Source organism: Littorina saxatilis, linkage group LG6 (genome assembly GCF_037325665.1).
Source record: "Littorina saxatilis isolate snail1 linkage group LG6, US_GU_Lsax_2.0, whole genome shotgun sequence".
Lineage (NCBI taxonomy): Eukaryota > Metazoa > Mollusca > Gastropoda > Littorinimorpha > Littorinidae > Littorina > Littorina saxatilis.
In genome coordinates, this window is record NC_090250.1 from 3,756,693 (window position 1) to 3,781,902 (window position 25,210).

At 43.2% G+C, this 25,210-nt stretch overlaps 2 protein-coding genes across 2 annotated transcripts in view; both read right to left on the reverse strand.

The window, feature by feature from the left end:
- Nucleotides 1-639, reverse strand: part of LOC138968071 (protein THEM6-like) — a 3,035-nt gene extending 2,396 nt beyond the window's left edge. Inside the window, exon 1 of the mRNA XM_070340636.1 lies at nt 367-639. Coding sequence (XP_070196737.1) covers nt 367-592 — 226 coding nt within the window. The 5' untranslated portion in view covers nt 593-639. The remainder of the gene's footprint in view (nt 1-366) is intronic.
- A 2,957-nt stretch (nt 640-3,596) lies between these two features.
- The window catches only part of LOC138969601 (proton channel OtopLc-like), a 64,926-nt gene continuing 43,312 nt past the window's right edge, over nt 3,597-25,210 (reverse strand). Inside the window, exons 4-12 of the mRNA XM_070342458.1 lie at nt 23,496-23,616; nt 21,918-21,995; nt 18,714-18,990; nt 17,479-17,639; nt 16,432-16,567; nt 15,144-15,349; nt 14,002-14,139; nt 12,993-13,304; nt 3,597-7,495 (exon numbers count right to left, since the gene is read on the reverse strand). Coding sequence (XP_070198559.1) covers nt 7,244-7,495; nt 12,993-13,304; nt 14,002-14,139; nt 15,144-15,349; nt 16,432-16,567; nt 17,479-17,639; nt 18,714-18,990; nt 21,918-21,995; nt 23,496-23,616 — 1,681 coding nt within the window. The 3' untranslated portion in view covers nt 3,597-7,243. The remainder of the gene's footprint in view (nt 7,496-12,992; nt 13,305-14,001; nt 14,140-15,143; nt 15,350-16,431; nt 16,568-17,478; nt 17,640-18,713; nt 18,991-21,917; nt 21,996-23,495; nt 23,617-25,210) is intronic.

Consider the following 25,210-nt stretch of genomic DNA (forward strand, 5'->3'; position numbering starts at 1 on the left):
TTGTCTGGCTTTGACGTGGAGTAAGACCGTCCGTACCTTTGCACACAGGACAAACATGGACAGCCTGGGTGCTGGCACCACCATGATTCTCACTCTGGCACAACCACTCTCGCTCTGAGTCTGACATCACCTCTATTACTCTGGCACCGGTCTGGCACATCCACTCTCACTTTGTACCAGCGTGATGTGTGTGTGTGTGTGTGTGTGTGTGTGTTTAAGTGTTTGCATGTGTGGTCCGCTGTCCTATTCTGTCTGTCCGATCCGCACGCACGCACGCACACACACACACACTCACACACACACACGCACACACACACACACACACACACACACACTCACACACGCGCGCGCACATGCCCCCTGTACCGCTGTAGAAGTGTGTAGAGCGAATTCCTGCACTGCCTATGATGGGCTTGTACTGACATATGTTCATCACCCAGTCGAGCAATGACCTCAGGTAGAAGGAGGTATCGCAGAAAATAAACACCAGCACTCCAAAGAAGGTCACCCAGAAGATATAGGTTTCAACGTTGAATGCAGGGCAGCTAAGCGACCAGACCCAGCACTTTGTCTGTGACTGTGTGCTGAACATCTGTCCCACATTTCCGCTGATCAGGGCCGGACGGCCATCTTGGAAGATGTGATGATGTCATTGGCAATTGACGTAAGAGCTCTTTCTAGAATCTGTGTGATTACGTCAGATGTGAATGTTTGGTGACCTTTGGTTTATGGTAAATCAAGGCGGCCAAGGGCAAGGATACGAAAGTGGGCACGTACTCTTTGTTAATTCTTTGGCAATGGTTAGTCGTCCACTATAGATATTTATACAAACAAAAACTGACAAAACATGTGCAGCACCCGAGGCACAACACTAACACTTGAAGCGGCATTTGTCCCGTGCAAGCAGATAGAAAGGCAGACCAACAAAAGCACGAATAACTGAACAATGATGAGCTAGCGAGAGAGAGTGTTTGTATATGTCAGGGGCGGATCAATTGCTTTGTAAGGGGGGGGGGGGGGGGGGGGGGCACTTTGAATCGAAAGTGAATGTGATGGGCGCGAAGCGTCCGAATTTGCTAGGGGGGTCCGGCCGGGGCATGCCCCCCGGAAAATGTTTTGGCCCAAAGAAGCAAAATGGTGCCATCTGGTGCCATTTGAACTTAGAAATGGTAATAGAATCAGCTTTCCAAATTTTTTTTTTCGGGGGGGGGGGGGGGGGGGCACGTGCTCCCCCCCTCGTCCGCCCCTGTATGTGTATATATATATATTTATATATATGTGTGTGTGTGTGTGTGTGTGTGTGTGAGAGAGAGAGAGAGAGAGAGAGAGAGAGAGAGAGGGGCGGGCGAGGAGGAAAGGAATGATATATAGAAATGGACTGACAAACTTCTCATCAATGTTTTTTAGTTTCAGAAGCGCTGATTTGTTTTCACACACACACACACACACACACACACACACACACACACACACACACGGAGAAGTTTGGTACAAACTTTATTCAAATAACTAGATCGTCAGTACAAAAATACACAGGATGTATGCGGCGAGATTGAATCAGGCACAATACTGGTGTCAAGAAGTGAAAGAGAAATCATTTTGTCTGATTTAACTAAGCAAAAACCATTCTGAAAAGACGCTTCTACCCTTTCCTCTCTGATAAAACTTTTTTTTAACCTTTAGCCTTTGGCATAAGAAAAATGTACCACCGTACGGTAGGCCTACTTGGAAATCACTTATTATATTCATTATCAATAGAACGATGCTGCATGAAATATTTGAGAATTTTCATTTTTATATTACCCTAGATTCTACATTTATGGCTTCTCTTAATTTTAATCTGAAAGGCTACATATATATATGGTTACAGTATTTGAAGAATGAAATATACAACTAGATAAAGTTAACCTTTCTGGTCGTATCTAAGGTCAACAACAGTTTTACCTTTAATGAAAGGATGGTTTTTGGACTTGTCAAAGCGTCCCTTAACTATATAGGAGTCCTTTCCTGGCAGGTATATTTTAGTACGGTTAATAGAGAAAGGTCCCCCGAAAGGGGCGTATGGCTGTCTGAATGGCGGGGTAAAAACTGTCATTCACGTAAAAACACACTCGTGCAAAAACATGAGTGAACGTGGGAGTTTCAAGCCCATGCTCGAAGAAGGCGAAGATGAATAGAGAAAGGGACATAAGAAGGCGTCCTCTCATCAGAGGGGCCCACACCACAGGTACCACTGTAATAGCCAACCGTCAATGTGAACTTATTTTTGAACTTCACAGAGCTGACCAAAAATCGTCTGCGAGAAGATTTCAGACTTGGTAGTTCACATGTTTATCAATAATATCATTAATGAAACTCAAATGCAATTGAAAATGTTCAGTTTTTGCTGTGAGCTATCAGGCTATTGAAATAATATTTCAGTGTCCAAGGGAAAAGCCCTCTTAACCTTGATAGATTTGTTACAGAGATCATGTGATATTTGTTAGACATCTAAAATTGACATGTTAAGTCTATGCGTTCTTTATGACAGGAGTATTCTGAGCCAAGCTTAATGTTAGCTGCAGGTCATTATAATACTGTCAAATATTATCTCACTAACTCATGCTGTTCAGTAAAATCCATCAATAAAATGGTGAATATTTTGATCCCACTTATAGTTTGCTTTTTGGCTAAAAATACAACAACATGATACTGATGAATACAACATTAATCACCACTGATGTCATGATGATGAGATTAATTTATTAAAACATATTCGCCTGCTCAATAATAAAACACAGGAGCATGCAATAGGGATTTCTTAAATAAAGTTAATTAATATTGTCATATGAAGATGACATTGAGACCTTCCTCCGTAAAAAAAAAGCACACAAAAAAAGCTGTACAAAGATAACATGATACATAAATACCATTCCCTTTTGAGAGCAATATTTCAGATACGCGTTAATGTATTTTTGGCTAATGGAGAGTTGAGCAAAAAGTGTGTAACCTTTCACACAATAATTAAGTGTGAAGAATCTCATAAAGTGGTTGATGATTAATATCAGGTACAGTATAATTATGACTAGAAAAAGACGTGTGTAATACTTGGCTTCATTTCATAAAAAAAATACAGTTGGCTTATAAACAAACAAATATTATTGAACTGAGCAAGTACAAACTTCAAATTTCTATCGCTCAGTGTCAGAATTTACACACACGAAAATAGTATAGTGGAAATATGTATACACATGTTTACATTGCCATAATCTCAACATTTAATAAGAACTTATAGCTTCCAAACAGTAAGCTGATAGCACTTTCTGAAACCCTGATACTAGAAACCCTGTTTCACCCAGAAAAAAAAAGAAAAAAAGATTTGCTTTCTCTTCAATATCATGTTTTAGGTAAAAGTTCAGTTCAAACGTGGTGATGGATATACAGAGTCACAGTCACAAAAAAGAGCACAGAAGGTAATTCAGCCAAATATATTAGATTAGAACAGCCCACACGTCAACGCCTTATGCCATGCTAGATCAGATGTTCGCTACTTAGGGATGTATGGGTCACCCACGTTTCAGTTAGTGTATACAGGTCATTCGATCATGACCCCCCCCCCCCCCCCAAAAAAAAAAGAGAAAAAAAAGAAAAAAAAAAGTTGATTGAACCAAGAAAAGCAGCAATTTGAGAAATGTTGAGAATATTGGTTCTTATAACTGAACCAAGAACATGTGTCTTCAGTCTAGCAGTACTAAAAGTTTTATTTCACACAGCAATGAAAAAAAAAGCACAAACACATCTTTTGTCTACAACATGCTTAAAGTACAGACATTATAACTGACCAGCAATCCAGCACAAAGCATAGTAAAAACAGCGAGCATTCACAAATAAAATATGATACAAAAATATAGCAACACCATAGTGAGGTATAAACTGTACAACTTGGATGAGGTGTTTGATTCAGCCATAAAAATGCAGAAGACAATCATCAAGGCATTGATGAGGCCAAGGACAAACAGAGATGACTACCACACAATGTCCAGAGAGCAGCAAGTCAACCTCATCAGGCTGCGTACTGGCCACAACAGGCTCAATGCTCACATGAACCGAAAGTTCAAGCTGGCGCCATCACCAACCTGTGCCTGCGGTCAAGAGGACCAAACAGCGGAACACATCTTACAGCGATGTCCCTTACTAGATGAGGAACGAAAAGAAGTGTGGCCGTCACCAACTCCCTTGCAGACCAAACTATACGGCAGTCGACAGGAGTTGGAGAAAACGACAACATTTATCACCAGTGCTGGACTGATTGTGTAACCTCTGACGTCATGGGTGAGATGGTGATCCCATGACCAGTTTTTGTTCTGTCAGTTTACTATACACAATGTTTAGTTAGCTGTCTGTTTCCACTTGACCAAAGCTGTGAGCAAAATCATTTGGATGAGAAATCTGGACATTCAGGCCTGAGATCATAAAATTGTTTACCAAAAAATAAAAAGGCCTGAAAGCAATACCTAGCTCCTACAACTTTGTTTTTTGTTTGAAAATTGATACAAACTCATGCAATCTGGGGACCTCAAGAAGTTTTTCTGGAGCTTTAACAATGCCAGAAAACTGTCCTCTGACAGAAAATCTCATGTCTGGACATTATTGATACAAAAATGGCTTCAGAAAAAAACAAAAAGACCCCCGAGACCTGACTTAATTTTAAGACAAACAGCACTTGTACAGCAATGTTGACAACAGATTTAAAAAAAAAATCTGAATGACAAATGATGAGTTTTGCAAACAACAAAAATACAAGAGTATTGTGACCAAACTGATATTTTCTTCTTATCGATCACAAAGCTGTGATCTGACAATATCATTTGTGTGAAAAAGCGTGGTACCATGGTTGTCTGGAGAGCACCAATGGCCTCTGTCTTCAGCTCTGAATCAGTCGAATCAGTTTTCCTTGAATAAGTTACAGAAATAACAAAATGAAAGGGGCTGTAACGAAATGGGGAGCGAGTGATTATTAAAACAGAAACAGGCTGCATATTGACTGCGACAAAAAATGAATATGACAATTGGCCATGATATAATTTTGTTGTGATGGTTCTCTTTCAATTTCATAGAGCAATAATAAAATAACATGGAATACATACAACTGTAAAATAAGTGTAGAAAATACACAAATACCAACACAGGTAAATATATATAAAACAAAACTAAACAAGTGAAAATTGTGTTAAAATTGTATTAAATAACAAAATAAAAAGTAACTGCCATTTGTTTCTCCCTGGATAATCAAAAACATGTTTCATGATTTATTTTAGCTATAAATAGACAAGAAAACAAAACAATTTCTTGATTGTTTTTCCGTATGTCTAAAATATATATATATTATGATTGTAAACCATTTAGTTTGCATCAAGAAAAATTGCATTTTAGTCACAAACTAAAAACACTGGCTTAAATTTACCTAAAAACATTTTAAAGGTACAAACTGACACAAAGATTACAAGTCAACACCAGTCCAGTAAAACAATGCACAAAACACAAGAAATTAAAAACACACAAAAAAACACACAAATAAAATCATGCACATGAGTTGTCTTTCTCTGTCCAAAGTTAACATTCAGCAGCCAATTCCAGCTCAAACAAACTTCACAGAGTTCCACGAATGTCAGTTTCAAGTTTAGCATCATGTCCTGTGTACCCAAGTTCACTGGCCGCTGATGTCTAGATGTCACACAGACGCTAAACTCAACGCACAAATACGTGAAAACATGCTGCCAAGTATCCAATTCCAAACTAACCTATCCACACGGTTTAAGAGTAGCTGTCAAAAGTCAACATTTCTACTTCAACCAAGAACCAGTGCTTAACAACACAGGCGTCAAAATAATGATCAACTTTGAAGAGAAGTTTAATTTGTACTCAAATACAACACACTGAATTCACGTTGCTATGGTTGGTCACCTCGTTCAAAAGCTGCAAGCGCCTGGAATTTCCTGCAGTCTTGACGCTGCTGTTCCAGTTTTCCTTTGAAACAAATGTCTTGTTTGAATGGGCATTTCCCAACCCTACACACACTCTCACTCTCTCTCTCTCTTTTCTTGGATGGTACTGGTGTGTTCACTTTTGTGCAGTGTCCTTGTTATGGCTGATCTGAACAATCTACTGATGCTGCATTAATGACAAGGTTTTGTTTAAATGACAGTTGTACTTGTAGTCAGGTGTTAACTGGTATCAAGTTCAAAGCATTGTACTTGTAGTCAGGTGTTGGTATCAAGTTCAAAGCATTGTACTTCTGACTTGACCTCAAACATCAACACATACATTGCATAACAATTCAAATTGAAAGATTCTGCCATTATGTAGGAGAGCCACAGTGTCGTTCTTTCTATAATTAAACCGTTCACAACCAATGACAACCATGTTTATACTTTGCTGTAAACTTGTGAATAAATGATCACTAATGATAATCCTGCTGCCTCTGATGTCCTGGTGCTTGTAACTTGTTACTCTCGGAATTTTGATAAATGCATTTTTATGTGTCCTGTTGATGATTAACTGACTAAACTTGGAATTTCAGTGTATATTTATGTAATACAGCAAAGTAAAATGAAAACCAAAGCTTTGAAAGAATGTTCCAAATGTATGTGTATAATCCTGCCACAATCTATTTTCATGTTCATGAGTATTATGGCCTGGTTCACACCCATGACATCCATGAACCAAAACCGGATTTCTGTTTTCGTAATATATTAGCTCAATGTTAGTCTCATCTGGTATCCTACATTCTATTCAATACTAATTTACCAAGTCAATTGATCAACACGCTTGCATCTTTTTACATTGACTTTTCCTATATCTTCCTTTATCCACAATCTTTGAATAAAAAATTCCCACATTCATACATACACTGTGTCTGTTTTTCAAAATACATGTAGTTCAATAGCAGCACCGCAGTGATGAACATTCAAATAGTGTGAAAATGACGTTTTCATTCTCTTTCCGGCACATTTGGCTCCCTTCTTGAAAGAGAAACAACTCCGCGCACCCACTCTACCATAACTTGTCTCCCTTCTTGGGGGAAAACAAACCTGTGTATCCACTGTACCCAAATTTGTCTCCCTTCATCAGAGGGCAAACAACTCCGTGCATCCACTGTACCCCAAATTTGTCTCCCTTCATCAGAGGGCAAACAACTCCGTGCATCCACTCTACCCCAATTTGTCTCCCTTTGTCAGAGGGGAAACAACTCCGTGTATCCCTTCTAGCCTAATCTGTCTCCCTTCTGGTAGGCATTGAACCAGATCTTGGACAGACATATGGCGGAGTGGAAGCGGAAGTAGATGTAGAGCGGAACACACAGATGCAAGATGATGTTCCAGGGCAGGATGCCGTAGAAACGCAGGTGGAAGGGCACGACGATGGTCTTGCGGATCTCGAAGAGGGTTACGACCCACAGCGCCAGGTTGCAGACCAACAGGAAGGTCACGACCGCTCGACCCGGCTTGCTCTCCACCTGCACGTTATATTTCATTTTGTCATTTTTTATTTGCATCACTTCCTCCCTTTTAAGACCTTCCAAAATCTGAGAAAACAGAGTCTTAAAAAGGGGGGAGTCTTAAAATGGGGGTAACTGTACAGAGGTTATGAACAGAAAGTCTGTGAAAACAACTAGCGTCTTGAAAAGGGGGGAGTCTTAAAATGGGGGTAACTGTACAGAGGTTATTAACAGAAAGTCTGTGAAAACAGGGTCTTAAAAAGGGGGTAACTGTACAGAGGTTATTAACAGAAAGTCTGAGAAAACAGGGTCTTAAAAAGGGGGGAGTCTTAAAATGGGGGTAACTGTACAGAGGTTATTAACAGAAAGTCTGAGAAAACAGGGTCTTAAAAAGGGGGTAGTCTTAAAATGGGGGTAACTGTACAGAGGTTATGAACAGAAAGTCTCCACCACATGGTCCATTCCTTAACGTGGTGTGGTGGTTTGCGTGTCTCGGTGACCCTAAGAGCTATGCCAGCGGGAGTGTAAACTCCTGGCAGGGCTTCCCAAGCTGGACAGGTCGAAAGGTAGAGGCCAGACTAATATGGACCAACCTTGTGCTCACAGGGCAGGTTCTTGGGCCATGAGCTAAGGGTGAGGTAACCCTGACAGAAACCTCGAGTGCTGAAGACGTATGTGTTGGGCCGCACGGCGCACTCCAACAAACCACAACACTACGCATCAACTGCCATTATGACACTTGGAGACAGAATTGACAGTAATGGTGCTCGCCCTGTGAGGATCCACCAGGCAGGTGCAGCGCCGGGCTCCGCGCCTCAAAGGAGTCCACCCTCAGCTACTGGAGGTCCCTTCATCTCGTCTTGTGGAGCCAGGGGACGAGAAAGGAAAGCGACTGGCCGGAAAAACAGCAGAGCCAAGGACAACCCCACTATTAACATCATGCATTGGAATGCAGAGGGGGTATCCAATAAGAAGGAAGAATTAGAGCACTTCCTCTATGAAAACAGCATCAACATCTGCTGCATTCAGGAAACACACCTGCAAGAAGGGAAGCCCTTTAAGATCCGAGGGTACCAGGTGTTCAGGAGTGACCGACAAGGGAGGAAGAAAGGAGGAGTGATGACTCTGGTCAGGAACAACATAAATGCCAGTGAAACCAACAGATACATGGAAGAAGCAGAGTACATAGAAGTCAAGATAACGACCAATGACAGCAAGATGAACATCGTCAACTACTACTGCCCCAACGACAAGATGCTGTCGCTTGACACAATCCAGGTCCCTGACAGCGGCTTCCTCATTGCTGGAGACTTTAACAGCCAGTCCCAGAGTTGGGGATATAAAACACTAGACAGGCGAGGAGAAGACATTGAATCTTGGCAGGACGACAACCACCTGATCCTTGTCAACGACCCCACAGATCCGTCTACCTTCTACTCGCGCCGCTGGCACTCAACAACAACACCAGACCTGGCATTGTGCACGGATGACATCCACAAAAACATCTCAAGAAAAGTGGATGAACAGCTGGGTGGAAGCGACCATCGCCCAGTTCTCCTTACCATCAGTAGAGACTCAGCATCTGAGCATCCACAACACCCGAGATGGAACTACAAAAAGGCAAAGTGGGGACTGTTCAACATACGAACAAATGAGCTGACCAGAGCCATAGAAACAGAGGGGAGAAACATCAACAACGTGATAAAGGAGTTCAATGCTAGCATAATCCAGGCAGCCAAGGACAGCATCCCACGTGGAGTGAGGAAGGACTACATCCCATACTGGTCCGATGAGCTGCAGAAGACGCACGATGCACTCACAAGAATGAGAGAAGAGGCAGAGACGAACCCTAGCCAGGAGAACAACATCAAACTCCAAGAAAGCAAAGCAAAACATCTGAAGACAAAGCTAGAGTGCAAGAGAAGAGGCTGGAGAGAAAAGACGGCAGGGCTGAATATGGAAAAAGACACAACAAAGCTCTGGAAACTTACAAGAGCACTGAATGAAGAGGGCAACAAGGGACAGAAGATCACCCTGGAGGAGGAAGGAAGAACACTCACTGGAAAAGCCGCTGCCAATGCTTTCGCCCAAGCATATCGGGGAGAAAGCGACACCACCATACCCCTGCCTCTACAAAAGGAAGTCAGAACAGAAATTAGAGAAAGAACAGAAAGAAACGTACAGGATGCCATGCAACAAGACATCACCATGGCCGAGCTGAAGAATGCCATCAAGAAGCTCAAAAAGAAGAAGTCTCCAGGTCCAGACAACATTACGAATGAGATGTTGCAACACATAGGCAACTCGGCCCTCCAGAAACTACTGGGCATCTTCAACCTCAGCTGGAGACAGGGACAGGTACCTCAGTGCTGGAAGGAAGCCAGGATGATCCCAGTTTTAAAGAAAGGGAAAAACAAGACCAAAACCCTGAGCTACCGACCCATCAGCCTGACAAGCTGCGTATGCAAAACCATGGAGCGCATTGTCAACCAGCGCCTGCAGCTGTACCTGGAATCAGAAAGCATCATCGTCCCAGAACAAGCCGGCTTCCGACAGCACAGAAGTACGGAGGACCAGACAACACACCTTAGCCAGGTCATAGAGGATGCTTACCAGGCCCAGAAGGTCACCCTGGCCACTTTCATTGACCTGCAGAAGGCCTTCGACAAGGTCTGGAAAGATGGACTCCTTGTGAAGCTCCTACGTTCCGGCGTCAAAGGCAACATGTACCAGTGGACCAAGTCGTACCTGCACAACCGAAAGGCCAGAGTGCTGGTGGACGGTCACTGTGGCCGAAAGGTGCTACTACGCCAAGGAGTTCCACAGGGAGGAGTACTCTCCCCCACGCTATTCATACTCTTCATTAACGACCTGGTACCAGAGTTGCCCAAGGGAGTCCAAGCGGCACTGTATGCTGATGACCTTGTTCTCTGGTGCTCGGAAGAGTATGCAACCACAGCAACCTACAGGATGCAACTTGCCCTAGAAAAGGTTGCAGCGTGGGCGGAAGACTGGTGTGTGACCATCAACAGGGAGAAGACCACTGCCACTCTCTTCACACTCTCTGCCAAAGCGACACCTGGCAAACTGACCTTGGGAGACACACCCCTGAAATTTGAAGACCAGCAAACATACCTGGGGGTCACCTATGACAAGCGCATGACCTGGAAACAACACATCATGAATGCAGAGGGAAAGGCCAGGAGAAAACTAAACATCATGCGGAAGCTGGCAGGATCACACTGGGGTGCAAACGAGAAGATCCTGAAAACAGTCTACCAGGGGACTGTACGACCGCACCTCGAGTACGGATCAAGCTCTTGGGCAACAGCAGCCAAGACACACCAGCAGGCCCTAGACAAAGTACAGAACCAAGCGCTGAGAATCATCACGGGAGCAATGAAATCAACACCCATACAGAAGATGGAACAGGTGACTGGCATTCCTCCACTGAGCAAAAGGCGAGACTGCAAAACAATGGTACAAGCCACCAAGTACCAGTGCACTCATGACCATCCAATGAGTGACAGACTCAAGAAGATGTCCTCAGGCAGGCTGAAAAGATCAAGCTTCGCTCTTGAGGCAAGGGCTTTGCAGAAGAAACATCAGACAGAGATGCCAGAGCTAGTGGAGCCACCATCTTTCTCCCTTGATGCCCCACCCTGACATACAAGGAAACCTGGACATACAGACCAGTGTCCCCTACCTCACAACAAAGGACGAGCAGAGCAATGCGACGAAAAAAGCCCTGACTCTTGCCATGCTTGAAGAAAGGTACCCCCAAGAAGCATGGATACAGGTGTATACCGATGGGTCAGCCACAGAGGCCGTCAAAAATGGAGGATCGGGGGTGTATGTCCAGTACCCCAGTGGAGAGAGGCAAGCAGAGGCTATACCAACAGGCCTCCACTGTACAAACTACAGAGCTGAGGTACAAGCACTGATCCATGCAGCATACACCATCAACGACAGAGTCAACCATGACAACCAGGTGGTCTTCCTGACTGACGCTCTGTCAGTACTACAAGCAATGACCAGTAGCAAACTGCCTCAGCTGGAACACGCTCTACACAACATCAAGAGCCTGAGGACAGTACTGCAATGGATCCCCTCCCACTGTGGTGTACAAGGAAATGAAGAGGCGGACAGGATGGCAAAGCTGGGTGCAGAAGATGAGCAAGAGAACAACCCTGTGAGCCTGACAGAGATGAAGACCATCATTAAGTCTCTGCACAGGACACCCCAGCCACAGGACAGCTACCACCTGCTATCCAGACCACAGCAAGTGGTCATCTTCCGCCTGAGAACGGGACACAACAGACTTAACCAGCATCTCCACGGGAAGCTGCATGTTGTGCCCTCCCCCATGTGTTCTTGTGGAGAAGCAGAGCAGGACACGGCCCACATCCTACGAGACTGCAGGAACCACCAGGTGCTGAGAGAGGAAATCTGGCCATTGCCGGAGTCCCTGCACAACAAACTGTACGGGCCAGTGGCTGCGCTGCAGAAGACCACTAATTATATCTCAAGATCTGGACTCCAAGTGTGATCGGCGATCGAAAAGAAGAAGAACAGAAAGTCTGAAAAAACAGGGTCTTAAAAAGGGGGGAGTCTTAAAATGGGAGGTCTTAAAAGGGGGGTTCCACTGTATCACATTGCTAAGCAATTCCTCCCAGGGGAAAGCTAATACATACAGTGGAACCTCCCCTTTTAAGACCTCCAAACATTGGAGAAAATCCAGCCTTAAACCGATGGGATTCTGAAAATGGAGGTAAATTTACAGAAGTTATAAACAGAACATTTTAAAAAGAAAAGCCTAAAAAAGGAGGGAGTCTTGAATGTAGGTGGGGGGGGGGGGGGTGGTCTTAAAAAGGGGTTCCACTGTATTCTATCATCACAATGATGGTAAATTCGGTTCGCTTCCTCTCAGTGGAAAGCTAGCAGCTACAAAAGTTGGAAAATTGCAATTGATCACCTACTGATGTTTTTGCAATTATTGTTGTGTTCACTGTGCTTCATGACAGACCTGAGAAATACTCTTGTGTTGTTTTTTATACTTTGACTTTGTACAATTATGTACTTATGTACTTTTTATACTGGCTTGTTCCAGGTGTGAGGTGTGAGATAAAGTGTAGAGAATAAACCAATGTGCACTCTACAGATAATACATTCTTTTTACGCCCTCACTGTAAAACCATTAGCCAAACAAAAATATATGTAATTGGTTTAGGGTAACCCGACCGACCCTATTTTTTCCTTCTCAAAAAGAAAACCCAACTTTTTGCACATTTTGCAAACCATACCAAGACTAAGGGAAGTAACCTCCTTTAAAATCGACTAAATAAAATTTTTTTTAAAAAACAAAACCGACCGACCCTATCTTTTTTGGTCACGTTACCCTAAACCAAAATATATTTTTGTTTGGCCTTAGGGGCATGTTCCTGTACACTCAATGGTTGCTGGTTGCGTTTTTCTTCCCTCGGTCGCACTGTCACAAATGTAAAATTTTTCGAACCTGTGAGTCGTTCTCCGCACGGCGACACAGGCCGTCCAGCACGAAGATGGCCTGCAGGGTGGACTGGACCAGCGCCACGATGATGGTGGACAGGCTCAGGATGCTGATGAAGCCGTACTCGCCCAGCGTGGAGGCCGACGAGATGAGCATGAAGCACAGGTAGATGTAGGCGCCTGACAGCGCCACCAGCAGCAGGATGGAGTCCAGTGACATGTAGTTCTCCAGGAAGCGCAGTTTCTGGAAGCGAATGCGACCCACGATGATGCAGCCTCCGGTCAGTACCAGCAGTGACATCTCCATGATGAAGAACACCTGTGGAATATTACAGGTGTGAGGTCATGAAATTGTAATGAAGCCTGAAATCATAGAAAAATCTTACAAAGCCTGAAGATATCTCCATGATGAAGAACACCTGCACAATACAGATGGGCATGAGATCATGAAACTAAAAAAAAGTGCTAAATTTGTAAGGATAAGAATAAGATGTCATACAGGCCTGTGAGGTAATTACCGTCATGGAAATTCGGCTGATTTTACTCACTAGAGAAAGTGAGCTACCATACAGTACGACTCTACCCATTTTCCCCCCTTCTTTTTCATGCATGTGTGTATTCATGTTTCCAAGCCCTGAGACCTCGGTGTGAAACTTGAGATATTTATCATCCGAATGTGTTCACACGGGAGTTTTCGGACACATGCAGTGGAGAGTCTAGCTGTAAAAAGTTGACTCCCTGAACATGGGGGTTGAACCCACACCGATAGCAACACACAGGTTTCAAGCCAGTGCCGCTACAGACTGAGCTATCTTCTCGCCAATGATGAGATCATACAGCCTGAAATCATGCCCCCACTCCACCAGTCGTTTGGTGAATTAATGTCACTTTTGACAGGTACAATAATGTTACACTTCTAAAATATTTTCTGCACAGAAGGGCTATATCTTCATTTAAACAAATCAGATTAGTATTTTACAAATGCAAGCTATTCCTGTTCTATCCCATCCACAAACCTTGATGGCAGTCGTGGGGTTGTTGAGGCGTGAATCAAACACGAAGAAGGTTGCTATGGCAATGAGCGTCACCACGGCAACCAGAAGTCCAGAGAACAGACCCTTGTTGGCTTTCTCACAGTCCATGGACACCACTCCCTGAAATAAATCACAGAGAGAAAATAGATGCAGCCATAGGTTTAAAATATTTATCCCTAAAATGTTCACATTTATAATACATCTAAAACACATTTTCAAAACAGACGCCTGTGTGGCTAGCAATGTACGTATTATCCAGCATTCAGCCCTTACTTACCCAAGGGAGTGCCATAGAACAACTAAGATAACATAACTAAGATAACAGACCTACAAAAAAAAGTGAGTTAAAGTATGTAGCTTAAACAGTTATACCTTGTAAAACAAACGTCTGTGTGTATAGCAATGCATTATCCTTGTCATGACCAAGAGAGTGCAACGGAACAATTTGGATCTAACCGGCACGGTTGGCCTAGTGGTAAGGCGTCCGCCCCGTGATCGGGAGGTCGTGGGTTCGAACCCCGGCCGGGTCATACCTAAGACTTTAAAAAATTGGCAATCTAGTGGCTGCTCCGCCTGGCGTCTGGCATTATGGGGTTAGTGCTAGGACTGGTTGGTCCGGTGTCAGAATAATGTGACTGGGTGAGACATGAAGCCTGTGCTGCGACTTCTGTCTTGTGTGTGGCGCACGTTATATGTCAAAGCAGCACCGCCCTGATATGGCCCTTCGTGGTCGGCTGGGCGTTAAGCAAACAAACAAACAAACAAACAAACAAACAAACAACAATTCGGATCACTTATTTGCAGACCTGCAAACACGAAGATCAGTGAATTCAATTCTGTGGCCAATGAATCTTGAGCCAAATTTCATCTCAAAGGAGTCTCAGTCTTCAGTGAGCTCCTGACTTTCTGAAAACCACATTGCCAATACGTACAGTGGAACTCCCCTTTTACGAACCGCCAATTTAAGACTCCCTGCCTTCTAAGACCCTGTTTTCTAAGATTTTCTGTTCATAACCTCTGTAAATATTCCCCTCTTTTAAGACGCCCTCCATTTTAAGACCAGATTTCTCACATTTTCAGGTCTTAAAAAGGGGGTTCCACTATAGTATGAGGACTGTGTTTACCTGAGGGGCGGCGGAAGAGGTGAGGGAGGTGTGGGAGGGCCACCTCTGCTTGACCTTGACCCCAACGTAGGTGTACATGCGGTAGACGATGCCGGAGGCGATGATGCTGTAGATGATGGTGCAGGGGAAGAGGTAAGGAGAGGCCGTGCGGGCGAGCGTCATGTCCTCGTAGCAACTCTTCACCAGCGGGGGGTTTGATTCGTTCCCTGTCAAAGAGAGAATAATTGTGTCAGAAAGGAATCAAAAGAACATCATGTAGAGGACGATAGTTGTGGCTTCATTTCACTGCTTCTCATTATCAAAGGTGCCAAAAATCTCAGTTAAGTCTCACATTAATTTGGCGAGGTTGACTTCACGAAGTCTACTTCATAAAGCTGGCTTGACGAATCTATGGCACTGACATTTTGTTGAAAAAAGGCTTTGTAAAGTCTTAAACAAATCGCTCAATTTAAGGGCAGTCTTACTCTTAACTGTTGTTGACATTTAAAACGCTTACTGCCCTTTGTCTCTGGGATTGCCTGCGATGATACAACTGTACATCCTTTCTTATGTTATAACCTAAATATATACCTAGATGATGCAATATTGTTTAGATATAAATTCATTTTTAAGCAACTTTTAACACATACACATGTATATATATATATATTAATTCCATGCGCCAATGAACTCGTGCATCTGCTTGTGACGTGATGTGATATGAATGGAGAGAGAGAGAGAGAGAGAGAGAGAGAGAGAGAGAGAGAGAGAGAGAGAGAGAGAGAGAGAGAGAGAGAGAGAGAGAGAGAGAGAGAGAGAGAGAGAGAGAGAGAGAGAGATATTTGTTTTGATATTATCATCCTAATCTGAACTATTATGAGTTGACTATTTGCGCCTCGATATTTTATTTATGTTCTTACGTTTTATTATTGTAATGCTGTATACACCACACCTGAGTTTCTCGTTGAGATAATAAAATGTTCTATGTCTATGTCTATGTCTATGACAATGCCCGTGATGACATTTGCAGTTCTGATACCAGCACAAAAATCAATGCAAAAAAAACTGCATATCACAGACAGACAGACAGACAGATTTTCACGCACAGAGACATGCGCACGAAACACATACACAACCCACCCCAACCCCAACACACGTCACACAAACAAAACAAAATTCCATGATTATTGTTGGTACAATCTTTTTGATGGCGGTAGTCATTGGTAATCTCTGCAGACAGACAGACAGACACTAGACAGACGTACATAGAGACACACACAAACAAGTAAAACAAAGGCATTATATTTACTGTTGGAGTGGAAGTCTTGCTGGCGGTAGTCCTTGGCGGTCTCAGTGACAGCGGTGACGAACCAGACGCACAGGTTGGAGGCCAGGAGATGCATCAGGCCGAACCTCACCGACGCCTTGTTCTTGTCAATCACCAGCTGCAACATTCAGCATTGCACGGTTCACAAAAATCGCAGATTGCAGAAACAATAACAGCAAGCCTTGCTGTGGACAATATGGACAGGGTTCCCCAAACTGTACGTCCCTACATCCTATACGCTCTAGAACTCGAAAAAACGTACTGGAAAATCTTGAAGGGGGTTGTCAAAAAATCAAAAAATCAAAAAAATCATGTTCTTGTTCATGTTTTGTGTTTTGTCTAACATACCAGAAAATATTGAAGGGAGTCGCTTTAAAAAAACAAAAAAAACAACACACAACATGTTCTTGTGCATGATCTTGTTTTGTCTAAATTTAAATGTTAAATAAAGTCAGTTTTTAAAAATCTTTTTATTCATTGATATGAACGTTCTTGAAAAGGGAGCACATCTGCACACAGCTAGAGACAAAGTAGCAGGGAACAAACCAACCAACCATCAAGCCACCCAACCAGCCAGCCATCAAGCCACCCAACCAGCCAGCCATCAAGCCACCCTACCAGCCAGCCATCAAGCCACCCTACCAGCCAGCCAACCATCAAGTCACCCAACCAGCCAGCCATCAAGCCACCCTACCAGCCAGCCATCCATCAAGTCACCCAACCAACCAGCCAGCCAGCCATCAAGCCACCCTACCAGCCAGCCATCCATCAAGTCACCCACCCAGCCAGCCATCAAGTCACCCAACCAACCAGCCAGCCAGCCATCAAGCCACCCTACCAGCCAGCCAGCCATCAAGTCACCCAACCAGCCACCCATCAAGTCACCCAACCAACCAGCCAGCCAGCCATCAAGCCACCCTACCAGTCAGCCAGCCATCAAGTCACCCAACCAGCCACCCATCAAGTCACCCAACCAGCCAGCCAGCCATCAAGCCACCCTACCAGTCAGCCAGCAAGCCAGCCACTCACCTTGTGGTTCTTGAAGAGGAAGAAGGTCTGCACGAAGGTGAAGATGAGGTGAGATACGTAGACGAGGATGAAGATGTGAGACTCGCAGGTGGTGGTGTTCTCTGTCTCAAAGTACGATGCGATGTGAAACCCGTCCAGTGTCACGCTTCCAATGCTGAATGCTGCCAACACAATCACAGACAGGGATTCAATGAATATACAGTGGAACAACCCCCCCCCCCCTCCCCTTTTAAGACCTACACAAAATTGGAGCTCTCAAAAAGGAGGGTGTCTTCAATGGAAGTAAATTTACAGACAATAAGAACAAACAATCAGAACAAGTGGGAGGGGGGGGGGGGGGGGGGGGGTTGTGTCTTAATATGCCTTTCTTTTACATTTTTGTGTGTGAATCTCTGTCTGTCTGTCAGAGTACGGTGACAAAGCTACAATGTCCATGTAACATTTTTGAAAATCATACAACTATGTTTTGTTCAAAAGCCAGATCAAAAACTCAAAAATTCGGTTACTTTCAATTGTCTTTGAGTGCATGCCTCATTTATTTAAAAGAAAATATGATCATATTCACAAACAAATTCTCCTTTTGTTTAGCTTCTTGACACATTCAACTCCTAAGTTTATTTTACATGCCTTATTTGGAAAATATATTCAAATGTACCTGAAATCACTAGACACTAGCTTTGGCAATATACAAACATTACATCGAATATGCTGAATTTAAAAAGATCAAAGTAGTGAAGTAAATAACTGAAAATCAGCTGCAACTGATTTATATTTTGTTGCGTCTTTGATCCTTGTCAATGAAATGTTCATAAGGCAAAAAAAAAAAAATAGTCTGTTTACGGTAACGTAGGCAAAAAAAATAGGGTCGGTAGGTTGGGATTTTTAAATTTTTTTTCCCCAAAAAACATATTTTTAAGTTATTTTGCCAAAAAACAAAGACTTTTTTTTTTAAATTTAAAATTAAATTTTTTTTTTCTTTCTCCCAAATGCCAAAAAAAAGTCTTGGGTCTCATGAAAAAATAGGGTCGGTAAACAGACTATTTTTTGTTGTTGCCTAAACTCTCCAATTTACAAAGATTATTGCAGTAGTACATTTCTCAGAAAAGAAAGGGAAAACTGAAGTGACAACCAAGGAAAAAAAGAAAAGAAAAAAAGAAAGCTATGGAAAGTAAGCAAGAAAGAAAGAAATTACAACTTCACAAAAGTCTTCATAAATAAGGGAGATAATTTCTCACCAAGTGCACCAAGACGCAGGTAGAAGTTGATTCCCTCCCCTACATGGGCGACTTGGCCGTGTGGAGGCAAGACGAGATGAGAGCGAAAGTCCGAAGCGTTGGACAGAGTTGACATTTGGTCCAGCGGTTCCTTTCTGGGTTCGAGTCCCACATCTCTCTCCTCCAGTTCACGGAGTGGTGCATTTTCACGGCGAGTGGGTGGAGGGGACAGTTGGAGGTTGTCTTGGCTGCGGCGTATGATCACTCGAATACTGTTATCAAGGTAAGCGTTGCGTACCTGAAAAATTGGAAGAGGGAGTGATCATTATTTTCGTGTTAAAACTCAAGTTGAAGTGTCTAAAAGTAACTCTGTTCGTAAATAATATGCCAGATAATGAAGTCCGTCAAATATTTACATTAGAATCTGGAATGACTTGAATTTGTCAGTGAAAACCATCGCTTTTCACAACGTTCCGATAGTAACAACAGACTGACATGTTTCCATTCGTCTGCAAAGTTTGATATCTTGCAATAGCTTCCTCAATTTTGGGGCACTTAAAGCTTATTTTGAACGTCTCTTCCTTACCCAAACCGCCATTTCCTTTGGAGAATGTAGCCTACGTCATTGGCTCAAAATCGTTGTAATTAAACTTAACACGCACACATGCTCGCACTTACACACTCATTCACAAGCCCCAGCTCGCTCTCTCTCTCTCTCCCTCTCTCTCTCTCTCTCTCTCTCTGTCTCTCTCTCTCTCTCTCTCTCATGATTGCGGGGTCTTCAATGAGCCTTGTCTTCGATTCACTTATCATCCAACAATGTAGGGCTCTCGATCCAGCCAGTCTCGTCCAAAGGCCGTTTACAAAACAACAACCAGACATTCGGTCTTTGCTTTTATTGTAGAAGAAGAATTCGAGCTTATCTTCTACTACATTTTGCAGCTAAGGGTCTTTGAAAAAACCCACAAAAAAACAAGAAGTTGTAAACAGTAAATGTAGGCCTACTTGGCACAATAGAAACTTTGCGCATGACATTCATTTCATGCGCATAACTGGAATGCTCGTAAAACTTCTTGAAACCATATATTAAACAAGAAATTCCTCCGAGGTAGGAAAAACACCCCCGTCCTTACCATTCTCACTGCCACCAACTGAGAAGGTTATTTCCCTTTGACCATTAATATGTCCCTCTATAAGTCCTTGTAGAATCTTAATCCACCAATAACTCCCTAACCGTGTGTTTGACTGGTCCCAATTTTTGTAAGGACCGTCTCAGGAATGTATAGAACCTGTTCACCAAGTTTGGTGACGATCGGTCCGTTCATTCTTGAGATCTATATGCGAACACAAACACACACACAAACAAACAAACAAACAAACAAACACATCGACCGAATCCTATACACACCCCTATACCGGGGGTGTAATGAGAGTTGACCAGTTACTCCCTATCACGATACGCTGTTGTTTAATACTTCAGGACATATACCAGGGTATCTTCGTTCACCAGGCCGCACTGAAACCCGGAGCCTCCGAAGTTACAGCCAGTGCAGTGACTAGCCCCTCGGTGTTCCTGGGACATTTAAATCAGCAGCAGCGCAATCTATTTCTGCCCAATACACTAAAAGTGCAACGCTCTTTAACTCAACTAATGCTTCAGCGATTAGTCAGCTTGTTCCTTTTACTAGCCATTCTTGAGCATACTTGACTTAAACTAGTCTTTGTACATGGAACAACATTGCACCCGGACTGTTGATGTTTTGTATGAGACCAAGTGCATGAGGTAGTCTTATACGATGTAAAAAGCATGGCCAGATCTGAGACTATGAGCTGAAGTGTTTACTTGAATTGAGAATTCCAGGCTGTTTCTGCGGATCGAGCCAGACTGGTATGCTCATTAACCAATAAGAAATCACTGCATGAGCAATAGACCCTATCGGTATTCCAAGCTCTCGTAATCTCTCGCAAACTTCAGAGCATAGCAAAGCATGCGGTACAGCGATCTCGTGCGAGCTGCACAAGCCAAGGTTCGAAGTTCTCGCGATGTTCAAAGCATAACAAAGAGCGTGTCTCGCGAGAGCTGCTCAGATACCGAAAAGGTCTATTGGTATCTTTTCTCTCATTCTTTTATTTTAGCCGCCTTTATGCAAAGCATAAAGAGGCTATTTAGGATTCGCTCTGGTTGTTTGTTTGTATCTTCAAGAGTTTCGACTGTATCTCTGGTACTCTGGGGTCAATTGAGCTCAAATTTGGTGAGTAGCTTGGAATTGTGGGGCCAAGGGTGTAGGCAAACGGAAGATATTAGCTTTACACGCTTTTGGCACCCGGCCAGGAAAAACAAATACCTGAAAAGCGGCTGATTAAAGATTTTGCATGAGGACACGCGTTTCAACCTAACACTAAAATCTTGATGTCGAAGAAATGTGCTAAGTGAGACCTAAATCCTTTATACACTAGACAAGAGTGTGGCCATGGCAAGGCATCAATCAGGTTATTTGTGTTCGTAGCTCAAAGTAAACCTGAACACGCATTAACTCATCAGAACCCATCGTTACCCAGAAGACAAATGGGACCGAGGTCTGAAATATAACATTCCAGTCGGTCCAGACTGCATGCCAGGTCTGCAGACGAGGTATGACTGGAATTCCACCACACTGACCATGAACAAACAGGAATCAGGTATGGTAGGAATGTTCATTAAGCCAGCCAATGAGAAATTATGCATAAACGGAATGTTCATCAAGATGACCAATCGGAAATTACGCATGTCTCGGAATGCGCATCAAGTTAACCAATCAGAATTTAGAGTATGGGAACCGACCAGTAGGCCCAGTGCGCCTGCGGAGCAAATGGTTCCAGTTTATTATATTACACTAGGCAGACATAAATCAGCTGGTTTGTGATTGCTTTTAGAACGACGTTGGATGAGCGTTAGATGTTGTTAACTAGGAGTCTGGGGTTCCTCTTTGTCAGTTTGATAACAGTGGTAAAACAACAAAAAGCTCTAGCTTTATCAAGAATTGGGGGGTTGGGGGTGGAGTTGGGGGGATGGGGGGGGGGGGGGGGGGGGGGCGATCAGACGCCAAGGACTGCCTTAAACTTTGGAAAATGGCCGAAACTTGAATGTCCATTTCGGCTTTTCGCATTCCTGGGTTAGCCATTGCTTGTAAAAACGACTGAGAGAGACCATTGGCGTTCATCACGGTCATCAGTTAGTGCACTCACCTGTTTACCTCTCAGGATACACAGCTGGAAATAGAGCAGCGTGGCCAGTGAGCCCAGGTACAGGTACAGCAGGAACACCTGGGCACAGATATACATAAACATTTTTACCTGACACCTGTGTGAGTCAGTGTCTCACCTGTCCAGGTAGCTGGGCGTGTACCTGTACTATTCATGTACTAACATTATTTTCAGTTTTGTAATCAGTCTGGTGGCTTCCCCAGAACGGGACTAAATATCTAAGGAGAAATGTTTTATTTAGGTTTACACACGAAAAAAGGAGACAAGACATACGCCAACTGAAGGATCAGTTTTTGATCCGTTCTGAACATTAGAACTACAAAGGAATGAGGAAGCATTGTACCCTTCCTTTGTTCAATTTCTCTCTCGGGCGATATTGCTAAACTTGCAACCCCCCCCCCCCCCGGCCCCCCAATTCTCAATGAAAAATATCGACTGAGCAGGCCTAGGATCGTGACATTTTGCTATAAAGCCGAAAAACTAAGATACTTAGAGGATTGCTGTGATGAGGTGGCCGGGCGAACAGCTTCAAACGTACAATTAATTTTGATAACAAAGTAAACAACGACAAGGTAAAAACACAAGAGGCAAAGCCTTCAAGGCTCACGTAAGAAATAGACAAACAGTAACACAAACTCAATCACTCCGTCACACATACACACCCACACACACAGTAAGCTTAGGTGACACTGTGCAAGAAAGAGAGACACTAGATCTAGATCTGTCTGTCTGCATGTAGCCTACTTACAGGGACACGACTGCCAAATAGTCTCGGCCCGCTCAAAATAACAATGACCGAGACCACACACACCACGCGAGAGAGAAAGACTACAGGGAGGCATGCCGTCATGATGCATTAATTGACGTCAAACACTTTTGACCGTGACGTAATCTTATGCGAGCTTTATCCATAGTCTTGGATAACCACTCACACATAGACTCGGAAATGTTAAAGTTTCTACCACAGACATACACACGCACAAACACACACACACACACGCACAAACGCACAGACAGACAAAGTTACGATCGCATAGGCTACACTTCGTGAGCCAACAAGAAATAGAAATGATACAGATGGCAAAATCGCTTTGGTTTAAACATGTTTTTACTCACTTTTGGTTTTATATATAGATAATCGTTTCACAAGACCAACATATAGAAGACAACAAGCAAAATAAATGCTTATGATCACAAATCCAAAACAGATAGACTGCTAACTTGTAGACTGCTAACTTGTTTATAGTGTGAGTCACTCTTTGTCTTCTAGATTAATGTTTATAGTGTGAGTCACTCTTTGTCTTCTAGACTAATGTTTATAGTGTGAGTCACTCTTTGTCTTCTAGACTAATGTTTATAGTGTGAGTCACTCTTTGTCTTCTAGACTAATGTTTATAGTGTGAGTCACTCTTTGTCTTCTAGACTAATGTTTATAGTGTGAGTCACTCTTTGTCTTCTAGACTACTTTTGAACACGTTTCACAACAATATATCTTTCAAGGCAATAAGACGCAAAATACAACAAATGATACTAATTTATGAAAATACTTGTTGTCATTACCTCGAGGTAGTAGAGGTGCTGTCTCTCCTTGACGGTGAGGGCGTTGGCGATGGCGAAGACCACCCCGAACACCACCAGCATCAGCGCGTACAACCCGCACAGCAGCTTGGTCAAGGCGGACCTTAAACACATTTATAGATAACATATTTACATATTGAATGTTATTGCGTTTTTACGGGTCACATGACGAAACAGAAACCAACCATTGGTCAAGGCGGACCTGAAACACGTGGACAGATAACATATTTACATATTATATGTTTTTGCGTTTTTACAGGTCACATGACGAAACTGAAATCAACCATTGGTCAAACAAGCACCTATTATATATGTATAAGTTACACCTCCGTTCATCCATGGTATCGCGTGGTATCTCGTTGAGACAGGGTCAATGAATATGATGACGTCACTCGAGGTTTGCCTCGATCTGATATGATTCCTCCTTTCTCGACATTGTCACTGATTAATGTGGATATCACAGCCACATCTAACGATAACTAATATTTTATTCGCCGACAGGTATAGGTATAGATATTGGATTTGCTTATCAACAAGATAACAATAATTACGTACTCACCAGAAACATGGACAATCAAAGATAACTTGAGATCAAACATGTATCAAACATGGACAATCAAAGATAACTTGAGATCAAACATGTTCCTATGTTTGATTGTCCATGTTTCAGGTGCGTACATTTCTATTGTTATCTTGTTGATCGGCAAATTCAATTTATATCTGTCGGTGAATAAAATATTAGTTATCGTTCTTCTCACCTGCATTCTCTTGTTCTTATTTTGATTACAGTAGAACTCCCCCTTAGCGACCCCCCTGATTATCACCCCACAAACAGCATTTAATTTTGAGACCAACTGTTCTGAGTTGAGCTTGAGATGTGGGAGTGAGGCAAGAGAAAATTTGCGACAGCAAAAACGATCATCCAATGCGTGCGTGTGTGTGTGTGTGTGTGTGTGTGTGTGTGTGTGTGTGTGTGTGTGTGTGTGTGTGTGTGTGTGTGTGTGTGTGTGTGTGAGTGAGTGTGTACGCGCGCTTGCGTGTGTGTGTGTGTGTGTGTGTGTGTGTGGCATGGGAGTGCAGCATTGAAAAATTCGAACATCACCAGAATCAACGCGTGTATAATAATTGGGTCATGATGGGCCACATATCATACAATGCACACACACAAAAGACTATTTTTAAATAAGAAGTAGCAACAGCATCGAATGATCAACGAAAAACGCTTTACTTTGGATCATTCAGGTCACATACACAAGAGACAACCGCGCGATTCTGACAGAATCATTTGTACGCCGCGCACGTGCTAAGTCAAGTGGCCTGTAACTGCCGGCAGCTGTTGTATACCTGTGGTGAGGTAGAGGGAGGGGAGGGGTGGTGGTAGGGGTGCGTTTGGGAGGGACTAGTCAATCACCTGACCTGCACAGACTACCGGCATACAGGGGGACCCCCCTTTCAAGACCCCCCAATTTAAGACTTCCTCCTTTTTAAGACCTTGTTTTTTCAAATTTTATGTTCATAAACTCTATAAATGTACCTCCATTTTAAGAATCCCCCCCTTTTTAAGACCTGATTTTCTCAGATTTTTGAAGGTCCTTAAAGGGGGTTCCACTGTACATACACATGCCGTCAAACAGCGTATCTCTGGGATCAAGTCATTCACACTCTCCACAGGTGGAGATAATTGGTTTCTTGTCGTG